The sequence below is a fragment of the Pteropus vampyrus genome, unplaced genomic scaffold (assembly GCF_000151845.1).
Source record: "Pteropus vampyrus isolate Shadow unplaced genomic scaffold, Pvam_2.0 Scaffold117, whole genome shotgun sequence".
Lineage (NCBI taxonomy): Eukaryota > Metazoa > Chordata > Mammalia > Chiroptera > Pteropodidae > Pteropus > Pteropus vampyrus.
The window spans coordinates 4,075,903-4,094,939 of NW_011888898.1; the positions used below are offsets into that span (position 1 = coordinate 4,075,903).

The following is a 19,037-nucleotide window of genomic DNA, read 5'->3' on the forward strand; positions in this document are numbered from 1 at the left end:
GAATGTTTGTTGAGTGAATGCTGAACAGTCATGAACCTCTTTTGCCTGTTTCTGCATCTGTGACATGAGCATAAGCTCACACCTCTTGGGTTGTCATGAGGATTAAATTTGAATGGCGCCTGCATGTAGTGAGTGCTGTATAAATGCCAGTGATTGGTTAGTCTCTACCATGAAGCTTATAGTCGTGGGTGAAGAGACAGAGAGAATGACTCGATTCTTACCCATCTGCATATTGTCCTCTGTCCCCTGTCCTGGCAGCTCTTATCACCTCTCAGTTGCTGAGAGGAAAGGCCTTTCCTGGCATTTGCTGGCCTTGGTGGAGGACAGGCCCTGGGAAGCACTGTCCTCTCTACCCTGCCTCCGCCTCCTCAGTCTCCCCTGCTGCTGCTCTTATGCAAGCCTCAAAGGGGCCCCTCAGTCCCCGGCCTGCTAGGCTCCCCAACTCTGAAAAGCCCTAGAAAAACTCTTTAGTCGGATCTTATCAGCTTTGACACGGGCTGGCCACATAAACTCATTTTCGTCAGCTTCAAAGGCTGAGAAGTATTGCAGTTTGGCCGCAAGGCCAGCATCAGCCTCAGTACCAGGACTCAGCAGTTTAGAGGCCGTGAGGGCAGAGCACTTACCTCAGAAAGAACCAGGAACATCACAGGCCCCGGCCCTTTTGCTCAGTCCTCATCCCCCACACCAGCCCTCGGAGAGGCGTCTCCATGTTGAAATCGTTTCTTCCCTTTGAACCCGTGGAAGTTAACAAAATAAATGAAAAAGGGAAGAATAAATTGAGAGTTTTCTTCACTACTCAGAGTAAATTGGTTTTCCATAGCCATGGTGCTGTTGACATTTGGGGCTGGATAATTCTCCGAGGGCTGTTCTTGGCATTTTGGGATGTTTAGCAGCATCCCTGGTCTCTATCTGCTAGATGCCAGTCTCCAGACACAGCCAAGTGTTCCCAGGGTGGGCAAAGTCACCCCTGCTGGAGAATCTCTAGGCTGGAGAGAGGAGCCTTAGAGCCATCTACTCTTGCCCCCTGATGCTTTAGGTGAGAGGAGTGTCCTGGGTTGGGACAGAAGTAACCCGGGTCACACGGTGAGTGAGGTGTGGAATCTGAGTCAGGACTCCCTGCTCAGTGCTACGTGTGGTCCCTGTCCCCCCAACCTCAGTCCCAGAGAGCCCGGAAACCCTTGGATCCTGAGCTCTTCAAGCAGGGAAATTGGGACTGTCCCCTGCCTGCTCACGTGCACTTCCTCCTCTCCGCAGAGACCGTGATTACCACCTGAAGACCTACAAGTCGGTGCTGCCTGCGAGCAAGCTGGTGGACTGGCTGCTGGCTCAGGTGCGAACTCCCTCCAGACTGTCGTCTCGCTCTCTCCAGGGCCGAGGGCTGAGATGTGGGCCTTTGAGGTTTTTCTCTTTGTTAACGTTTTGTTATTTTTCACTTGTAGTGGAATAGGCATAGCAGTACCATCTTAACCATTTTCGAGGGCAGGGTTCAGTGGCATTAAATACTTCCACGTTGTCGTGCGGCCATCACCACCATCCGTCTCCAGAGCTCTTTTCATCTTGCAAAATGAAAACTCTGAACCTGTTAAACACTAACTCCCCATTCCTCCCTCCCCCAGCTCCTGGCAGCCACCCTTCTACTTTATCTCTGTGAATTTGGCTGCACTAGGCACATCTCAGTGGAGTCATACAGCATTTGTCTTTTGTGCCTGGCTGATTCCACTTAGCATAGTGCCCTCAGGGTTGATCCGTGTTGTAGCGTGTGCCAGAATTGCCTTCTTCTTTAAGACTGAATAATATTTCATTGGACCGATAGACGACATTTTATTTATTAATTCACCAGTCAACGGACACTTGGGTTGCCGCCACCTTGAGGCTTTCCGTTTTAAAACTGGGACAGTCCTCGGCAGACTGGGGCAAGTTGGTCTCATTCTGGCGCCACTCTGGAGCCTCCACGTGCAGCTCGCCAAGTTATTCCTTTCACATAGTTCCCAGTGGGCAGAGGCTGGGCGGAGGCTGGAAAATCTATTTGTTAATTTTGCTGCAGCTTCTCCAAGGTGTTTTTTTCCATCAGGGTGCGGGGGACACTCCTGTCTGCCTGCCTCTTGTCCTTTAGGGCTCCTGTTCGTGGGGTGCTCGCTCTGGGCCAGGCGCTGGCAGGGCTTTGTGCGTTATCCCAGCGAGTCCTCCAACCCATTTACAGATGGGGGAACTGGGGCCCAGAGAGGCCGAGTGCCTGGTCCAGGGGACACAGCCTCGCAGCAGCAAAGCTGGGACTCAGAAGGGCCTGTCTTACCTGCTTGGACCTCCGTTCCGCAGACTTTTCAGGGAGCCTGCAAGAATGTGCACGTGTAGGCTGTGAAAAGAACGTATTGGCTGCAAAGATGAGGAGGCGGCTGCAGAATCAAAGTGGATAAGTGTTTAAACATTTACAGCTTCATGTCAGCCGCATTCATTGTTAAATTTGGTGTTCATAAAAACCTCCTTCCATTTGAAAACAATTTGCTGGTTGGATTTTCTCATGTTGCATAAATTCCTGATGATTGTCTAGAGATCATAGCAAATCTGTAAAGTAATTGTTTCTTGGTGTCAAATAACTTCGAAAACAAGTTTAGAAAAATCCTTGAAAAAAAAAATTTCAAGCCAAAACATATTTAGTGTAGGATGTGGGTACGTTTTGTTCTGTTCGCTATGATCTGGGACCCTAAGGCCTGAAGATGTCTTGAAATGACCCTGGGTTCGAATTCAGATTTGCACGTCTGGGAAGCACAAAGCACCTAACCACTGCGCGACACTGCCCTCTCCTTAGGATCCCATGAAACCAGCCTAGAGCTTTATTTACAGCCAGGCAGACCTCTGTTCAAATCCTAGCTCTGCCACTTCTTAGCTGAGTGGTCTTGGGCAAGCTGTTTAATCTCTCTGTGCCTCAGTTTCCACACCTGTAAAAAGCTGAAAACAATATCTTCCTCTTTAGATTTTGAGGATGCAATGAGTTAATCACTTACAGTGCTTAGAAGGAAGAGTACCTAGCACAGAGTAATAGCTCGGTAAATGTGACTATTACTATAATTCCTTCTCTCCTTCACAATGGATTCAGGGGGCTCAAAAATCCAGGCAGTAAGGAAGGCAGAGGAAATTGCGGAGGGATTCGGGGGTGCAGGAACGGTAAGACCAGGAAAGCAACAGCCAGGGGGTGGGAAGGGCACCATCTGCACAGTCCTGCCTTCTGAATTTGCTGCAGCGACAAGTGAGGGGTGACATGTAGTGTTTTCTTTCGTGGTTTAGGTTCTTTGGTCAAAGCCCAGACAGGCCTGGGTTCAGGGCTCTCTGACGCGGCCTTTCTCACCGCTTCGGACCTTTCTGTGGCCTGAGGTGCATATTGCCTTAAGTGATGAATCCCAGGCACGGGCCGGGGGTGGGATGGGTCACCGAGATGGCGAGAAGTCAGTGGATCTGAGACTGGAGATGGAGGGCACAGGATGCATTGCTGTGGGGTGGGAATCAAGGATGAGTCCGGGGGTTTGGGTGCGACAGGTGGCTGATAGTATCATTTACCGTGACGGGATGATGGGGGAGGAAAAAAAGTTCCTGCCCTCATGAATCTTGAATTCTGGTAATAGGCTGGGGAGACATTTAATAAACAAGAACAAGAAGTAAAGTGTATGACATGTTAGCCGGTGCTAGGTGCCAGCGTGGTGGTGGGGACAGAGCACGTGGGAGCTGCAGGGGGATTCACCCTTCAAACGGGTGGGGTGGTGCAGTTTTCACAGGGGCTCAGAGAAGGCGGTAATGAGCAGGAACATTTGAACAGAGACCAGAGGGAGGAGGGGAGCGAGCAAGGGGGACGTCTAGGGATGGACCCTTCTCTGACGGGACAGGAACTCAGAGGCTCGGTGTGCGGTGAGCTTGGTGTGTCCGAGAGCAGTGGGGAGGCCAGAGCAGCTGGCGAGGCGTGCGTGGTGGTGGTGAGTGGCCAGTCACATGGGGCCTCGTAGGCCATTGGAGGGCTCCGGCCATTGCATGGCTCTGAGCACAGGACGGCATCTGACTTTGGTCAGGTGAAACCCCTCTGACTGGACGTGAAGCATGGGCTGTACAGGGACAAGGCTGGCAGGAGGAGTCTGGCGAGGAGGCAACTTCAGAACTCCAGGCGGGGTACATGGTGCCTGAGAACTGGGTAGCGGCAGGGAAGGTGGGAGAAGTGGTCAGATTCTGGATTTTTTTGAAGATAGACCCAGCAGAGTTTGCCAGTGGTTGGATGGGGTGTGGGAGGTGAGAGATAGGGGTCTGGGATGCCTCCAAGGTCTTGGTTGAGCTGGGGAGGCTCAGGACTATGCCCCGGAGCACTCAGTATGGAGAAGGAGCCAGCGAAAGCATCCTCAGCGTTGGTTTCTCTTTGGTGATTGGTGTTTGGCATGGCGGTGGCCAGTGCTGTCAGGGAAGCCGTGGTCCTGGCTGAAGGCCCCCTGGAGTAGTAGCCTGAGTCATGGTCAGATGTTCCTGAGGATACTCCCCACACAGCATCCTGTTGCAAGTGGAGGCCGGGGGAGGATGGCGGAGTGAAGGATGCAGCTGACCACGAAACACATCTACCCACTTCAGCAGACCTCCATGGCTTGGCTCTGTCTGGGGACACGGTGAAGCTAATTGGAGCTGACACAGGAGGAAGACTTCCGAGAGGTTGACTGAGAGACAGCTGGCATCCGGCTCTGGGTCAGGGAAAGGGGAGGGAGGTGTGGGTGTGGGTTTTTCTCGATGGAGGGAGGTTGGCAATGTGATTGTGACCTTGAAGACTGGTTACAGCAAGTCTTCCCCACCTTGTACCTTAGCCGGACAGTCAAGAAGAAAAGATAATTTTGTAGTTCGGAAGGATTCTTTTGCTTCGAACACATCTTCATTTCTAACTTCTAGGTCATTTTGCTCCTTGAAATAAAATGTGGATTGAAACCCACTGGATCAGCTAGAAATGCTTTTGGCTGCACATAGTAGGAAACCTGACTTAGGCAGTAAAGAATTTTTTTTCTCACATAATAGAAAATCTAAATTATACAGTAAGGACATTTTCCTCTCACATAACTAGACATCCAGAGTTCATGGTCCTAGGGCTCAGCAATGCTACTTACACCCAGGCTCTTTCCAGCTTCCTGTTCTGCTGTTTGCCTCATAGTCGTAAGATGGCTGCCACAGCTCCAGGCATCACATTTATATAGAACCGAAGCCAAAGGCGGGCAGCAGGGGCAGTAGGAGAGAGCTTTCTCATTTTGTTTATTGGGGGAGAAAATTTCCCCCAGTCTCTCCCCTTCCCCAGTGGGCTTCCCTTTAGGTCTCGTGGGCCAGATGGGTTCCTCAGGTACCCTTAAATCACTCCCTGAAGAAGAGAACAGAGATTGCTGAGAGTGGCTTAGCATTCTGCAGAATTCATCCCGTGAGGCTGGGAGAGGGGTCCCTCCCCACTACTTGGACTAATCCAATTTCTTTGAACTCTGAGGATGAGGTGGGTCTTAGCCCTTTGATAGACAAGCCGTGCTCTGTGTGAGTTCTGATCCCCTCTGTGTATTATCTCCATTTTACCGATGAGGAAACTGAGGCTCAGCTTATGTAACTTGTCTCAGGACACGCAGAGATGGAGCACTTCTATGAGAGAGAGAGAGAGAGAGAGAGAGAGAGAGAGAGAGAGAGAGTGTGTGTGTGTGTGTGGGGGGGGGGGCCGTTATGATGCCTGGTAGTCAATAATAATAGTGATAATTGTCCTGATGGCGGATACGGCGGAGTCTGAAAACGGAACACTACTTGGAGTGGCAGAGGCCTTAGAAAATTAAGGACAAATTGGGGAATAAAAAATGCAGATGAGGAAGTGAGAGGGGAACCTAAGAGAGGTTAGGGAACTGCCCACAGCCACGGCCGTGCGGGGTTTGGAACCAGGGAGTCCAGCTCCACAGTTCATTCTCTTCACCTCTCTGGCCTACGGCTTCCGGTCTGTGCTGCCTGGGTTCCGGGACGCCCCAGGCCATCAAGTGGAGAGCAAGGGGTCAGTGGGCTGGGCCAGGAGAGAGAAGGGACAGGCCAGGAGCTAGGAATGGGAGGGCGCAAATCGGCCAGCTCCTGTGCTGGCTCAGCAGAAGTGTGCCCGAGTGCCTGCCACGCCGATCCCCATGGTCAGACAGACGGAGGGTGTGACAGCAGCAGGGGCCAGGGGCCAGGGCCGGAGCAGGCAAAGGGCCAGGCTGGCGGCTCCAGATGGCGGCAGAGGAAACAAAGGGTCAATGGGCAGGACAGGAGCCCTGGCCGCAGCTCTGCTCTTGGAGCCTCAGTTTCCCTGTCTGTAACATGGTGGACGGAGGGTCACGCTCTGATAGGATCCTATTTTCACGGTGTAACCTTGGGCAAGTGCCAAGCCTGTCTGTGCCTCAATTTCTTCATCTGCCCAATGGGGTTAATAAATAAGAGTGATTGCTTCTGGGTTGACTATCAAGACCGAGTGAGATCGTGCAGTGCCCGGCACTCGGTGGGTCGATGAGAGGCATCCTTGGGTGTCGTTCACTGGGTTTCAGAATTCATGGGCAAAGGGGCCTTCTGTGGCCATATGTAAGTCACTGCCCACTGTGTTCCCTCTCCCAGTCCTGCTTGTCTCTGACCCCTTCGTTCTTAGGTGGTCCTTCCTAATGAGAAATAATTAAGCAAGAATAACTTTTTATCAAATGCTGGCTACATGCCAGGCATTGAGCCAAGAGCCCTGCATGGAACATGTCATTTAGTCCTCAAAGGACTCTTCAGGGTGTGGGTACGATTATTGCTCCCCATTTTAAGAGACACAGAAACCGAGGCAGGTAGAAGTGAGTTCAGGACCGGTTTCTAAATTGGGTTTTTCATCCTTCCTTCCATCCATCCATCTATCCACTCATCAGACCATTTTTGTGCACTACTAAGTTCCAGAGGCAGGGTAAACATAATAGGCATCGTTGCTGCCTGCTGGAGCTGACATTCTAGGAGGAGACAGACCTTAAACCATATTTATTTGGAGGAACCCGAGGATAGGGAACAGTTGGGTTGATTCTCCCCAAGAGCAGTACCCTGAAAGGATGCGTTCACTTAAGGTTGTGACCAAGTGCAGCACAGCTATTATACCAGCTATTATACCGAGAGAGAGTAGCTGGATGACTATTTGTCTCGAGGATGTGTAGTGCTAGGGGGTGAGGGACTACCTTAGGGAAAGGCCCATTCTGAGAAGGCGACATGGGTACTGAGACCTGAAAAGCGAGGGCAGGGCATTCTGGCGGGGGAAGCAGCAAGTGCAAAGGCCCTGAGGTGGGATCACGTGTCACGTGTGGAAGGAGGCTGGTGTGGCTGGAGCCCCCAGCGTTGGGGGTGAGTGGGCAAGTCAGGGAGATGAGGGAGGAGTATGGTGGTGAGATTGCCCAGGACTGTGTGTGCCTGCGTCTTCCTCCAGGAGGGGATAAAATGATGACTTGCCAACTTATGACTCCCCCACAGCTGGTGGGATGTGGGGCGGGGGTTTACTTTTTAGATGGCTGGTGCATCCAGGGTTGGCGTATTTCACTGTTAACCTCAGAAACCCGCTGCTGTTGTAATTTTAGGAGCCTTCCCGTGGGTCATCCCAGGGCCCTTTGGGGAGAAGGGATGGGCTGGCATGGGTTGGGAACCCAGACTGAGTGCCTCATAAAGCCAGGTGGGCTCCAGACGCTTGCCTGGGCCTCCCAGGTTGTAGAGCTGGGCCTGCCCGCCACCTGGGCCCCAGCTGTGCCTCCTCTGCTGGCCCCGCACAGCTGGAGGGCGGCTGCTCCGGATGTGGCCTCTCTCGTGTATGGCGGCCTCTCCTGCCAGGGCTCTGAGCCCGCTGGCCCTCCAGACACTGGCCTGGGGTCCCACTGGAGAGATTTGTCTTCCCTGAGTCAGCCCAGGGCAGCCAGTGCAGTGAAATACTGAAGCCAGCAGCTCCCCCAGGCCCTCTGCTCTGCTTCTGAGCCCCGCTTCTGGCCACTGAGTCCTGCAGCCTCTGGCATTCACTTCTCTAGCTGCGAAATTCCCTCCCGGGCCCCTCTGATGCGGGCGGAGGCCAGAGCAGACAAGGCCTTCTGGTCTGGCTATGCCAGGCGCGTGCCTCCTGGAACTTCTCACTTTGGGAGTTGTTTAAATGAGAGGCCATCTGAATGAAATTGAAGCCCATTCACTTGGCTACACACTCCTGCATGATTTGGCCCCTGATGACAACACCTTTAGCCAACCAACAAATATTTATTGAGCACTTCTATATTCCAGGCCCTTAGGATTCAGCAGGGAACACAGCAGATCAAACTCCTGCCCATAGAGAGCTGCCCTTCTCACTCCCCCTGCCCTTGCCGGCCACGCTGCCTTTCGTGCTCCAAGCTTCATCCTACTTCTGGACCTTTGTCTGTGCTGTTGCCTGTCAGTCCTCCCCTGCTACACCAGACCTCTCCCCTTCTCACACACATACACAACTCTCACACTTTGCCCGGATGTACTGAGATTATTTGGGTTGTAAGAAACGGAAACAGATTCTGGCTGGAATCTGTTCGGAAGGCTGTGGAGCACCCAGAGAGTCAAGGAGAGACCCAGGAGCCAGGCCTTAGAACTGGCACCCGGAAACTCCCAGCTTTGGAGCAGCAGCTGAGGGGCGCCGTCTTCAGGGAGAGTCAATGCCAGCCGTTCCCTGTCCTTGGGTTCCTCCACTCAAGGTCATGTTCCTGGGACAGAGAGCATCTCATTGGCCTCACATGGACCATGAGCCCTCAATCTGGCCTGGCGGAGAGGGAGGGGTGGCAAACCTTGAGGGACTGTCTCATCAAGACGGCATTCCACATGGGAGAATTGGCCCCAGTGGCAACGGGCCTGGGACACTGGCCACGACTGTCGTTCTTCAATTTGGGGTTGGATGTCACTTTCTTGAGGAAGCCCTGAGATGAGTCAGATCCTGGTGATTTAAATGGTTCCAGTTAAGAATATTTTCAGTCGCGGGGACAGAAAACCCAACTAAACGGTGGCCTAAGCAAATAATTGCGTTGCAGAACAGTCACGCCGCATGTTGAGAACCTTTCGGTTTCTATTCCGTCATCCTCAGCAGTGTCTGCCACCTTGGTCACGAGTAGCCTCACAGCCCCGTGCATTAGTTCCTTGCATGACTATATCCCAGGCAGGGAAGGTGGTGTTACTTTTCCTTTTTGTTGGAGAGGAAGGGATTTTTCAGAATCCCCTGGTAGGTTTCCCCAGATGTCTCATTGGCTAGAGCTAGGTCAGTTAGGAATTGAACTTGGTTTTGACCAGAGATCTAGCTACAGTGTCTGAGAAATTAGGGGTTTATTTTTCTGTAGTAAGAAGCCCAGAGATTGGTGGTCCAGAGCTACTAGTGTGGCCTCATGATATCTTTGGGGACCACACTCTTTCTGCCCTGCCATCCTTAGTGTGTTTCTATCCTCGAGATCACACGTGGTCTAGGATGACTGCAGGAGCTCCGGCTATCACATCTTTGTTCCAGGCGGGAGAAGAAAAAGGAAGAGCCAGGGACAAAGGGGGTTTTGCTGAAATTCCCTACCAGTACTTTCTGCTTCTATCTCATTGGCCACGTCTAGCTGCAAGAGAGGCTGGGATTGTGGTTGTCCAAATAGATGCATTGCTGTCTACAACAGTTAAGGTTTCAGTACTGGCAGAAGAATCAGGAAAGGGTTGTTGCTAGGCAACCAACAGCATCTGCCACTTAAAATCTCCATGTCTCCTTTGTGGTGTTTATCACACAATATGCAGTTGTTTGTCACAAATACAGTAAAATAATATTCTTATTTGGGGCTTATTAATAAAAATAACAAACATGTTTTGGGGGTACCAGAGTAAAAACAGACACAAATCCCTGCCCCTGTGGAGCCTCCGCGCTAGGGGTGGTTGTGGGCTGTTCCGCAGCCTCGCACAGCCCCTCTGGTGCCAGTCCGCCTAATGCCCTCCCTTTCTGTTCCATTCCAGGGAGATTGCCAGACGCGGGAGGAGGCGGTGGCGCTTGGCGTGGGTTTGTGTAACAACAGCTTCATGCACCATGGTAAACCACCCCTTCCCCTCCGCCTGACCTCCTGGGGTCGGGGTGGGGGTTCTGTCCTGGGACAGAAGAGCTGGCGGGGACTCTGGTCCCCGACGCAGTTCACAGGGAGGGGAAACTGAGGCCCAGAGAGAGCAAATGGTGGGCTGGAGGCTGCCCAACGTGCCCATGGGTGAACCTGGGCTAGACGTGGAGGCTGCGAGCCTGTGGACCACTGGGGGTTTGGAGGCCTCATGAATCTCTCCGCCCCCTTTCCTCCTCTGTTCTGCCCTTACTGAGAGGTTATTTTCAGTGTCAAGTGGGAACCAAAATGACGGTAAACCTTGGCTGGAAAAACGGACTTGAGGTCAAATCCATGGGCTTCCTATGCCCTTCCTCCTGGATGGGACGTGGCCTCCCAGGGTGGGCAGTGAGGCCCAGGCCTGGCCCACGGGCTCTGTGGGGACGGAGGACAGGCTGGTTATGGGCACGAGAGGGAGGCAGGGCCCTTCCTGGGACATGTGCCACTCTTCCTGGCCCTCACCCCTCAGATGAGTCACTCTTCCCACGGCAGGAAGCATGTGAGAGGTGAACTGTCTGAGACGATCCTGGGGCAGGGAGCTGGGGCGAAGGAGGAGAAAAGTGGTTCCGTTGATACCACTTTGTATTAAAACAGAAGTTAACGCTCTGTGCGCCTGGCTTTCTAAGCACTCTCCATGCGTTAATTAGTTTAATCCTTGTGACGATCTCTTTTTTGGCAATAATCCTTTATGTTGGTATTAATATCATCCCTGTTTATTAACGAAATAGAAGCTCAGACAGTTAAGAAACTTCGTTAACGTCACACGGCAGGTAGGAGCCGGGCTTTGTACCCAGGTCGGCCGGCTTCACAGGCCACAGGCTGCACCACTGAGCGCCGGGGCCTTCCCTCGCCGGCCCTGGGGGAGCCCCAAGTCTCCGACCCTTTCTCTCCTTTAACCCCACCAAGGGTCCTTTCTCCTGTCACTTGCCTGGCCCTTGCCCGGGGTGCCCTTCCCTGCCCGCTTCCCTCTGTCACTCAGTGTTTCAGATCACGCCTCCCCAGAGAGGCCTCGCAGCCACCCGGGCTGAAATAGCTCCTCTCCCTCGTCACTGTGTGTTCCTAGCTCAGACTCGCGTTTCTTCAAGGAGCAGTTGTCTCCCTGTTAGGCAGATTCCACGCTTCCCTTCTGTCTTCGTCCATATGCTGAGTGGGCACCTTGTGCGTGTAGGCAATGCGCTAGGCTCTGGGGACAGAGTAGTGAACCAGACAGATAGAAGTCCCCCCTTGGGAGCTCACGGCCTCGCGTGTGTCTGTGCATGTGCATTGTGCGTGCGAGCGTGTGTGAATCAGATGACAATAAAGTCAGTACATCTTCTGGAATATTACGAGCATCTGAAGAGGGCTTGGGCTGTTACTCTGCGGAGATGGGAATCTTGGGAAGCTTCTGAGCAGAGAAGGGATGTGCCCGTCTCAGGGCTGTACAGGATCCCCCTGGCTGCCTGTGGAGAATGTCTGTCGGGGTGAAGGCAGAAGTAGGGAAGCCAGTGAGGCGACTGTGCTAGTTCAGAAGGACAATGTGGCTTGGGCCCAGGTGGCGGCAGAGGACAGGCGAGACCAGACTGTCTTTTTTGGCTGTTCCTCCCCCGGGCTTCTGCTCTGTGTTCTAACTCAGAGGACATCAAACTTTCTCTGTGAAGGCCCAGACAGTAAATATTGCAGGCTTTTCGGCCCACACCCTCTCTGTCACATCTCAACTCTGCCATTGTAGCATAAAAGGAGCTACAGGCAATACATAAACAAATGCTCGTGGCTGTGTGCCAGTAAAACTTTATTTAAGAAAACAGGTCATAGGCCATAGTTTTCTGCTTCTGGTCTAGCCGCTGGATTTATTGTCCCTTCACCAGGGTGAGAGGTGTGCCAATCATGTGAAAAGCCCATTTCCTGCATTGTAGCCAGCAGGCCTAGTTCTAGGCCTGACTCAGCTGACTCCCAATAAGCCCATGTGCCTCTCTGGGCCTCAGTTTCCCCATCTTTATGCTCGAGGCCTTGCTGTCCACCTCTGAGCTCAGCATGCCCACAGCTCGGGGTTCAGATTTACTCCCCACCTGAGATGCCCAGCCAGGGCAGCCTCGGTCATTCCCGTTCATTGGCCCCGTCTCACCAAAGTCCCTCATTCCCAGAAGCCACTCTGTTCCTCATGAGGCCCACTGACAGCTTCATCCCTCCCGCCAATCAGCTGGGCAGAACCTCTCATTTGTGGGTGAGAGTAATTAGGGGCCCACCCCAGCTGTTATTCCGGGAAGGCTGCTGGCAGAGGACATTCGCAGGGGACGACTCTCAGGCAATACCAACGCTGTCGAGGCCCCTCGGGGAGAGAAATTGCAGGGCGCGGCTCCTGCTCCCCTAATCCCTGCCACAAACTCAAAAATAGGCTAAAATAGGAAAGGGCCAAATCCTAGGGTTGTGGCCACTGCGAAGTGCCCGTCAGGGTGCAGAGAAGAGGGTGAGGTAGGGCCTTCGTGGCACCTCCCGAGGCATCTGACCTGAGCTCATGGGGCCCTGAGGTGTGACGAGAGGCTGGTGGTCTAGCCCTCTCTCTTTAGGCACTCACAGGGAAACTGAGGCTCACTGGTTAATCCTTGCAGCAGCCCTGAGAAGTTGGTGCTGCTGTTATCCCCACAGAGGAGGAAACAGGCTCAGAGAGACTGCAAGGGCCTGAAGTTGGGAAGGGGCTGAGCAGGGCTTCGATCCTGGCTCTGTGCCCATCTCACGAAGCCTGGCCAGCGGCCTCGGCCGAAAGATGGAAGTGGCAGGACCTCACCTGGCTGAGCTCCTGGACTCGGGGATTCCAGCCGTTTCCCCAGACAGTCACTAAACAGAGACATAACATCATGGTGCTGCTTCCCACTCTTTGAGCCTCATGTTTACAGGGAAGGTAAAGCCAGCCGGCCCCCTGGGGCCTGGCTCCCCGGCTCTGGGGAAAGCAGCAATTTGTGTGTCTGCTCTCTCAAGAGGTAAGAGGGGCGGCCTGAGAGAGATGCTTCCAAACAGCTAGATGTCCTGGGAAAGGAAAGAGAAAGGGTCACCGCCTGCTGCTTCTCTTTAGTCACCAAATCGTCAGCCTCTGTCTTCAGGGGTGGCAGGAATGTCGTGAGGCTAAGGCAGCTGGTTTTCTCGCCCTCAGGGGCCCACTGACTTCAGGCAGTTGCCTTTACCAACCTGAGCTGGTTCCACCTTCATGTAGTTCGTTCCTGCCTCTGTCTCGCAGGCCAGGCTGGCCGGCACCGTGAAAAGGAAGGAGCAGGCTGCCAGCTCTGCGAGCTTAGGCAGTTTACTTAGCTTTTCTGGGCCTCTGTCTCCCTGTCTGTCAAAGGGGTGCAGCAGATCCTTTCTTGTCTGAGAAGTAAATGAACTGAAATTTGTATCTGCAGTGTACCTGACACTTAGTATAATTTTAATCCACAGGGACCAGATCACATACTGTTTGTTCCTGGTTATTTTATTCATTTTCCTGGCATGTTTTAGAGCAGAGGTCAAACAACTATTTCTGGAAAGGCCCAGACAGTAAATACGTTAGGCTTTGTGGGCCGTACAGTCTCTTGCAGTTATTCAACTCTGTCATTGTGGCACAAAAGCAGCCCAGACAATATATAAATAAATGGGTATTTCTATGTGCCAATAAAACTTCATTTATAAAAAGAGGTAGTGGGCCGGATTTGGGCCTGAGTTAGCCAAGCCCCATGATCTAAAGTGTCTCCTTGTGGTCTTTTTCTGATTATTAGTGAGGTTGAGGTCCTTTTCACATACTTGTCACCCAAAATTTGATTTTCCGCAGATGTAAATTGCCCATTCATATCCTTGGCCCATTTACCTATGAGCTTCCCAGCTTTCTATGGTTGATTCGTGTGAGTTTCTTGTATATTCTAGATAATTATTCCTTGTTGGTTTTAGATATTATAGTTCTTCTTAAATCTGCCATCTACTATGGCCTTGTAATTGAATGGAAGTCCTTAATCTTATTATAGTGCTTTCTGGGGAGTCTTGTACATAAACTCTTTTTCTACCCTAGGACAAAGAAAGATATTCTATATTTCATTTGGTGAGCTTTAGTTTTCCTATTCACGTTTAGGTCTTTAATTCATCAGGAGTTTATTGCTGTATGTGGTGTGAGGTAGGGATACAATTTTATTTTTTCCCCTTAAGTGGGTCAGTTTTCCCTATTATTTGTGGAGTACTCCACATGAGCATTTATCATCCATCATAGACTAAGTTCCCATAAACACACAGTCCTCTTATATGATTTCTGTTTTCTTCCACAGGTTCTTTGTCTGTTTCTGTTGTAGTTCACACTGTTTTTGTTACTATGGCTTTGCAATATGTCTTTATAGCAGGTGGAGCAAGTTCGGATTTTTCAAGAGGAATCAGAAAGCCGGAATTCTATGTGAAATATTCTAATATGTTAGTATTGGCACACGAGTCCAATAAATAAAACGCCATGTCAGCCAAATCAAACTTGTCCAGGGGCTAGTTCAGGCCTATGGCTACCAGTTGGCAGATGCTGCTGAAACCTTCCCGTGTGAACCTGACCGTGTGCTTGTGTGTCTGTGGGTTCGCAGTGCTGGAGAAGAGCGAGTTCAAGGATGAGTCTCAGTACTTCCGCTTCCACGCCGACGAGGAGATGGAGGGAATTAGCAGCAAGAACAAGCAGCTCCGCAATGACTTCAAGCTGGTGGAGAACATTCTGGGCAAGCGCCTGCTGGTAGGAGCAGAACTGAGCGGCTGCAGCTTCCTTCCCAGACTCACCTAGAGGTCTGGGAGCTGGGCGACCTTCAGATATGGCTAGAGAAGCTGAGCTCAGCTTGGAGCACCCAAGAGTACAGGGAATTCTAGGTGATGGCTGGCAACACTGGCAGGAGAACATGTCACTTCCTTGGCCAAGACTACCCTCCTCTTCACGGAAGAGATTGGGCTTGCTGGGCTGCCTTTTTTTTTCTCTCCATCTCCCCTTGTCCACCCCACATCCCAGCCTAGCATTGTGCGGAGAGGACGGCCTCCCGAGATGACTCATCCTGCAGAACGAAGCCTTAGGCCGGCCCCCTGTCCATATTCAGTTGCTGTAAATATCCTTGCAGTTAAAGTGGAACATTTACCAGCCTGTTCAGATATTTTACCAGTCTAGCCTACCAAATCCTGTTTCTCTACTTACTGATGAGCAGCAGCCTTAATCTTAATGCCTGGTTCACCATGGGCAATAAAGAGAGAGGCTCTGAGAAGTTGGTTCTCTTGCCATCATTGGGCCAAGATCTGAATAATAGGAAGACAGCTTTGTTAACTTCTCTCCTGTAGTACCTGTGGGGGCTGCTGTTCCTTCCAGTTCCCATTTCTCCCGATAGAAAGCCCGCCAATGGTCCCCGTCACACTTAGGATAAAATCTAGTCTCTTATGGTCTACAGGACTCTTCCCGCGTCTCCAGTGTGATCTCCTGTGCTCGCTCCTCCCTCACTCCACCCCAGCCACACGGATCTACTTTCTTATCTTCTAGTACCTTGGGTCCGACTCAGGGCCTTTGCATGTGCTGTGCAAATGCTTTCTCCACTCAGAGTTCTGTTTTCTTACTTCATTTAGGTCTTGGCTCAGATGTCACCTCCTCTGCCTCTCCAGCCCCTTGCCACACCATGTTCTGTCCCTTGAAGTGCCTTATTTTAATTCAAACATCATACACTCCTTGTGTCACATTCTGTACATTTCTATATTTCTTTATTTGTTTGTCATCTGTCTCCCCCACTAAGATAGCTGTATAAGGGCAGGAACTGTCTGTGTCTTTCAACACTATTTCCAGCACTCAGTAAAGTACCTGACCCGTATATCAGGCAGCAGCTCAGCAAATATTTATTGAACGAATAAATGCATTTCCCAATAACCCCACCACCACCAAACCCCCAAACCTCCCAACCTGCCTGCTATCATCCGGCAGTGGGGAGGGGTATCTTCTCCCTAAACTCCCTTCCTGTCCTCAGATTCTCAGTGGCTGGATACCTTTGGGTCTAATTGATTCATTAAGCCAGTAATTTTTTTATTGAGTACCTACAGTATGCCAGCAGACGGACAGATGGTGGTACATAACTGAGGAGACTCTGTCCTCAGGTTGGGAGGAGAAAGGGGAGCTAGGCAATGGGAGGTAAACATAGGTGATCAGCACAAGGCCTAGGTATGAACCAGGTGGTGTGTCTTCACTTGACAGATAAGTACTGAGCACCCACTGTGTACTGGGCACTGTTTGTGTTTGATTCTCTCCTGCCCCACCCTCACCCCATGTAGTTCTGGGGCATGAGGAGCTGGCAGGATCACAGTCCCGTGGGGGCCAAGGTGGGGCTGGCTCCAGGATCCCCAATCCAACCCCGTCACTGCCTCACCAAGTCTCTGCTTCTTCCGGCCCACAGATCCTGCCCCAGGAGGAAGACTATGGCTTCGACATGGAGGAGAAGAACAAGGCCGTGGTGGTGAAATCAGTACAGAGGGGCTCGCTGGCTGAGGTGAGGCCGCTCGGAGGGGCCGCCCTGGCAGGTGCTGAGAGTGTGGGGCATCTCTCTTCACGTTCCTCAAGGAAGGCCAGCTCGGCACAGCCTGGAATGTTCCTCCTCACTCATTGCCTTGTTTGCCTTCTCTGGGGGAGCTGGAGCAGACCCCTCGGCTCAGGGCTGTCCTCTCAGTGTGTGTGCCACCAGCCCCCTCTGCTGGCCCTGTGGCCAGGTGCAGGAAGAAAGCAGAAGGTTTCTGAATCAGCTTTGATCATGGAAAAAGCTAATCATCAAGTGGCCTAAGACAAGTTTGTTGCTTTGTCATGGACACAAGGTCTGGAGAGAGAAGGAGAGCGAGTCTGTGTCAGGCCAAATGTTCAGCCCCAAGGCCTCTCAGCTGCTCCTGGGGGGGTGGAAGTAGGTGGCAAGGAGGACCCACCACCTCGTCCAGGCGCCCACTTGTCTTCCTGTGGTGGTTAGGAATGCTTTTGGCCGCAAGGGGCCAGATGCTAGCCTCACAGTGGCTGGAGCCACAGGGCTTCATTTTTCATGACGTAAGTGGTTAGGAGGACGTGGCCGAGAGGTTTGGTTCGGGGTCAACCCCTCTTCAGCTTTCTTGGCCAAGTCCTCATGGTCACAGGGAGGCTGCCCCAGTTCGATGCCTCGTGTCCTCGGACAGGAGGGCAGGGTCCAGGGGCAGGGACAGGGTCCAGGGGCAGGGGGCAGGGGCAGGCGCAGGGGCAGGGGCAGGTGCAGGTGCAGGGGCAGGGGCAGGGGCAGGGGCAGGGGCAGGGGCAGGGGCAGGGGCAGGCCCAGGCCCAGGCCCAGGCCCAGGCCCAGGCCCAGGCCCAGGCCCAGGCCCAGGCCTCGGCAGCTTCTCCTCAAAGGAAACCGTTTTCCCATTCACGCCTCCAGCAGGCTCCCCTTAATGGCTCGCGGGCCAGAATCAGGTCTCACCAGCCCCTTAACAGCTCATCACAGAGGGGACTGGGGTTGCCCTGCGGCGGGTGGGGGGGTGTCACTCCGGTCATGCTTGGTCTTGGGCCGGCCCTGTGCTGCCTGGATGCATTCGAGGCTCCTTCGTGAGAAGAGAGGCGGCTAGTGACCCGGCGTGTGTGTCCCCGGCCCCAAGCTGGCCGGCCTGCAGGTGGGGAGGAGGATCTACTCCATCAACGAGGACCTGGTGTTCCTGCGCCCTTTCGCCGAGGTGGAGTCCATCCTCAACCAGTCCTTCTGCTCCCGCCGCCCCCTGCGCCTCCTGGTGGCCACCAAGGCCAAAGAGTGAGTGTCCCCAGGGGCGGGGTGTCCCCTCAGCTTGAGGAGTTGCCTGATCGCTGGGGGCTGGGAGTGGGGCTGAGCTCTCTGGTTCCCTGGGTGGGCTCGTTCTGCGGGCACGTGACACAGTGGCGCTACCTTTAGTCATTCAACAGATGTGTATTGAGCGCCCACCGTGTACCAAGTGGTGTTTCAGGCTCTGGGGATCCAGCCACGTCTGGATGGATACATTCCTACCCTTCGCGGATCTCAGTCTGGTTGGAGGGTGGAGCAGGAGACAGACACTAAAACAAATAAAATAGAGACCTACTGACCCAGGTGATAGTAAGCCCGGAGTAGCATGTAAAGCTGGGGAAGGAGACGGGCTGTGTGGAGGGATGGCGGCCAGGTTGATGCCACCAAGAACTGAGGTGAAGATGTGAATGAGGTAAGGGATTGGGGCGTCAAGGGGACTTCTGGAGGAAGAGGGTTCCAGGCAGAGAAAACGGCAGTTTCGGGCAAAGGCCCCAGGGTAGAGCCATGCCCTGAGTGTTTGAGGAACATCAGGAACCCGATGGGCTGGGTCAGACCGGCTTAGAGGGAGGCGTGTGCGATGAGGTCAGCCAGACCGTGGGGGGCCTTGTGTCTGCGGTTAGGACCATGGAGCCGCTGGAAGGTTCTGAGCAGAGGCGAGGCGTGGTCAGATGTCTGCTCCAGCAGAACCCACCTGGCTGCAGGTGGAGACTGGGTTGTGGGGGGCACAGGTGGACGCAGGGGAGTGGTGGGGAGGTTCTGGAGCGGCTGCGTGGCAGCAGGGGGGTGGTGAGAAGTGGCTGGATACCAGATATAGGTACAGGGAGAAGCGTTTTCTATTTTAAAAATTGTACATTTGGTTTCCACTTCTCTCTTCTATTTAAGGCAAATGCTCCCGGTTTTCTGTTGACAGGAGTGATGGAAAGTTTTAAATGTGATTATTTCAGTAAAAAGGCAAGCCAGTTTATGGAAAATGATTGATAGTTTGGTTAGTATGTGGAAGTGGCAGAAATCACCAAAGTGGAAGATTCCTGCTTTTAAAGTTCTGGAAACAGCTGGGGTTTGAGATCAGGCTCCCAAGATGGCAGATGAGGACGGGAGGGACGGACCTGAGGACCAGTGTGGGGGACACACCCTCGAAGGGGAAGAAGACAGCTGCATTCATGATACCCCC

The 19,037-nt window shown here is 52.8% G+C and overlaps 1 protein-coding gene across 1 annotated transcript in view; it reads left to right on the forward strand.

Annotated features, from left to right (window-relative positions):
• The window catches only part of PREX1 (phosphatidylinositol-3,4,5-trisphosphate dependent Rac exchange factor 1), a 184,618-nt gene that overhangs the window by 132,525 nt on the left and 33,056 nt on the right, over positions 1–19,037 (forward strand). Inside the window, exons 13-18 of the mRNA XM_023534087.1 lie at positions 1,037–1,083; positions 1,255–1,330; positions 9,988–10,060; positions 14,675–14,817; positions 16,499–16,591; positions 17,709–17,857. Of these exons, the coding sequence (XP_023389855.1) occupies positions 1,037–1,083; positions 1,255–1,330; positions 9,988–10,060; positions 14,675–14,817; positions 16,499–16,591; positions 17,709–17,857 (581 nt within the window). The remainder of the gene's footprint in view (positions 1–1,036; positions 1,084–1,254; positions 1,331–9,987; positions 10,061–14,674; positions 14,818–16,498; positions 16,592–17,708; positions 17,858–19,037) is intronic.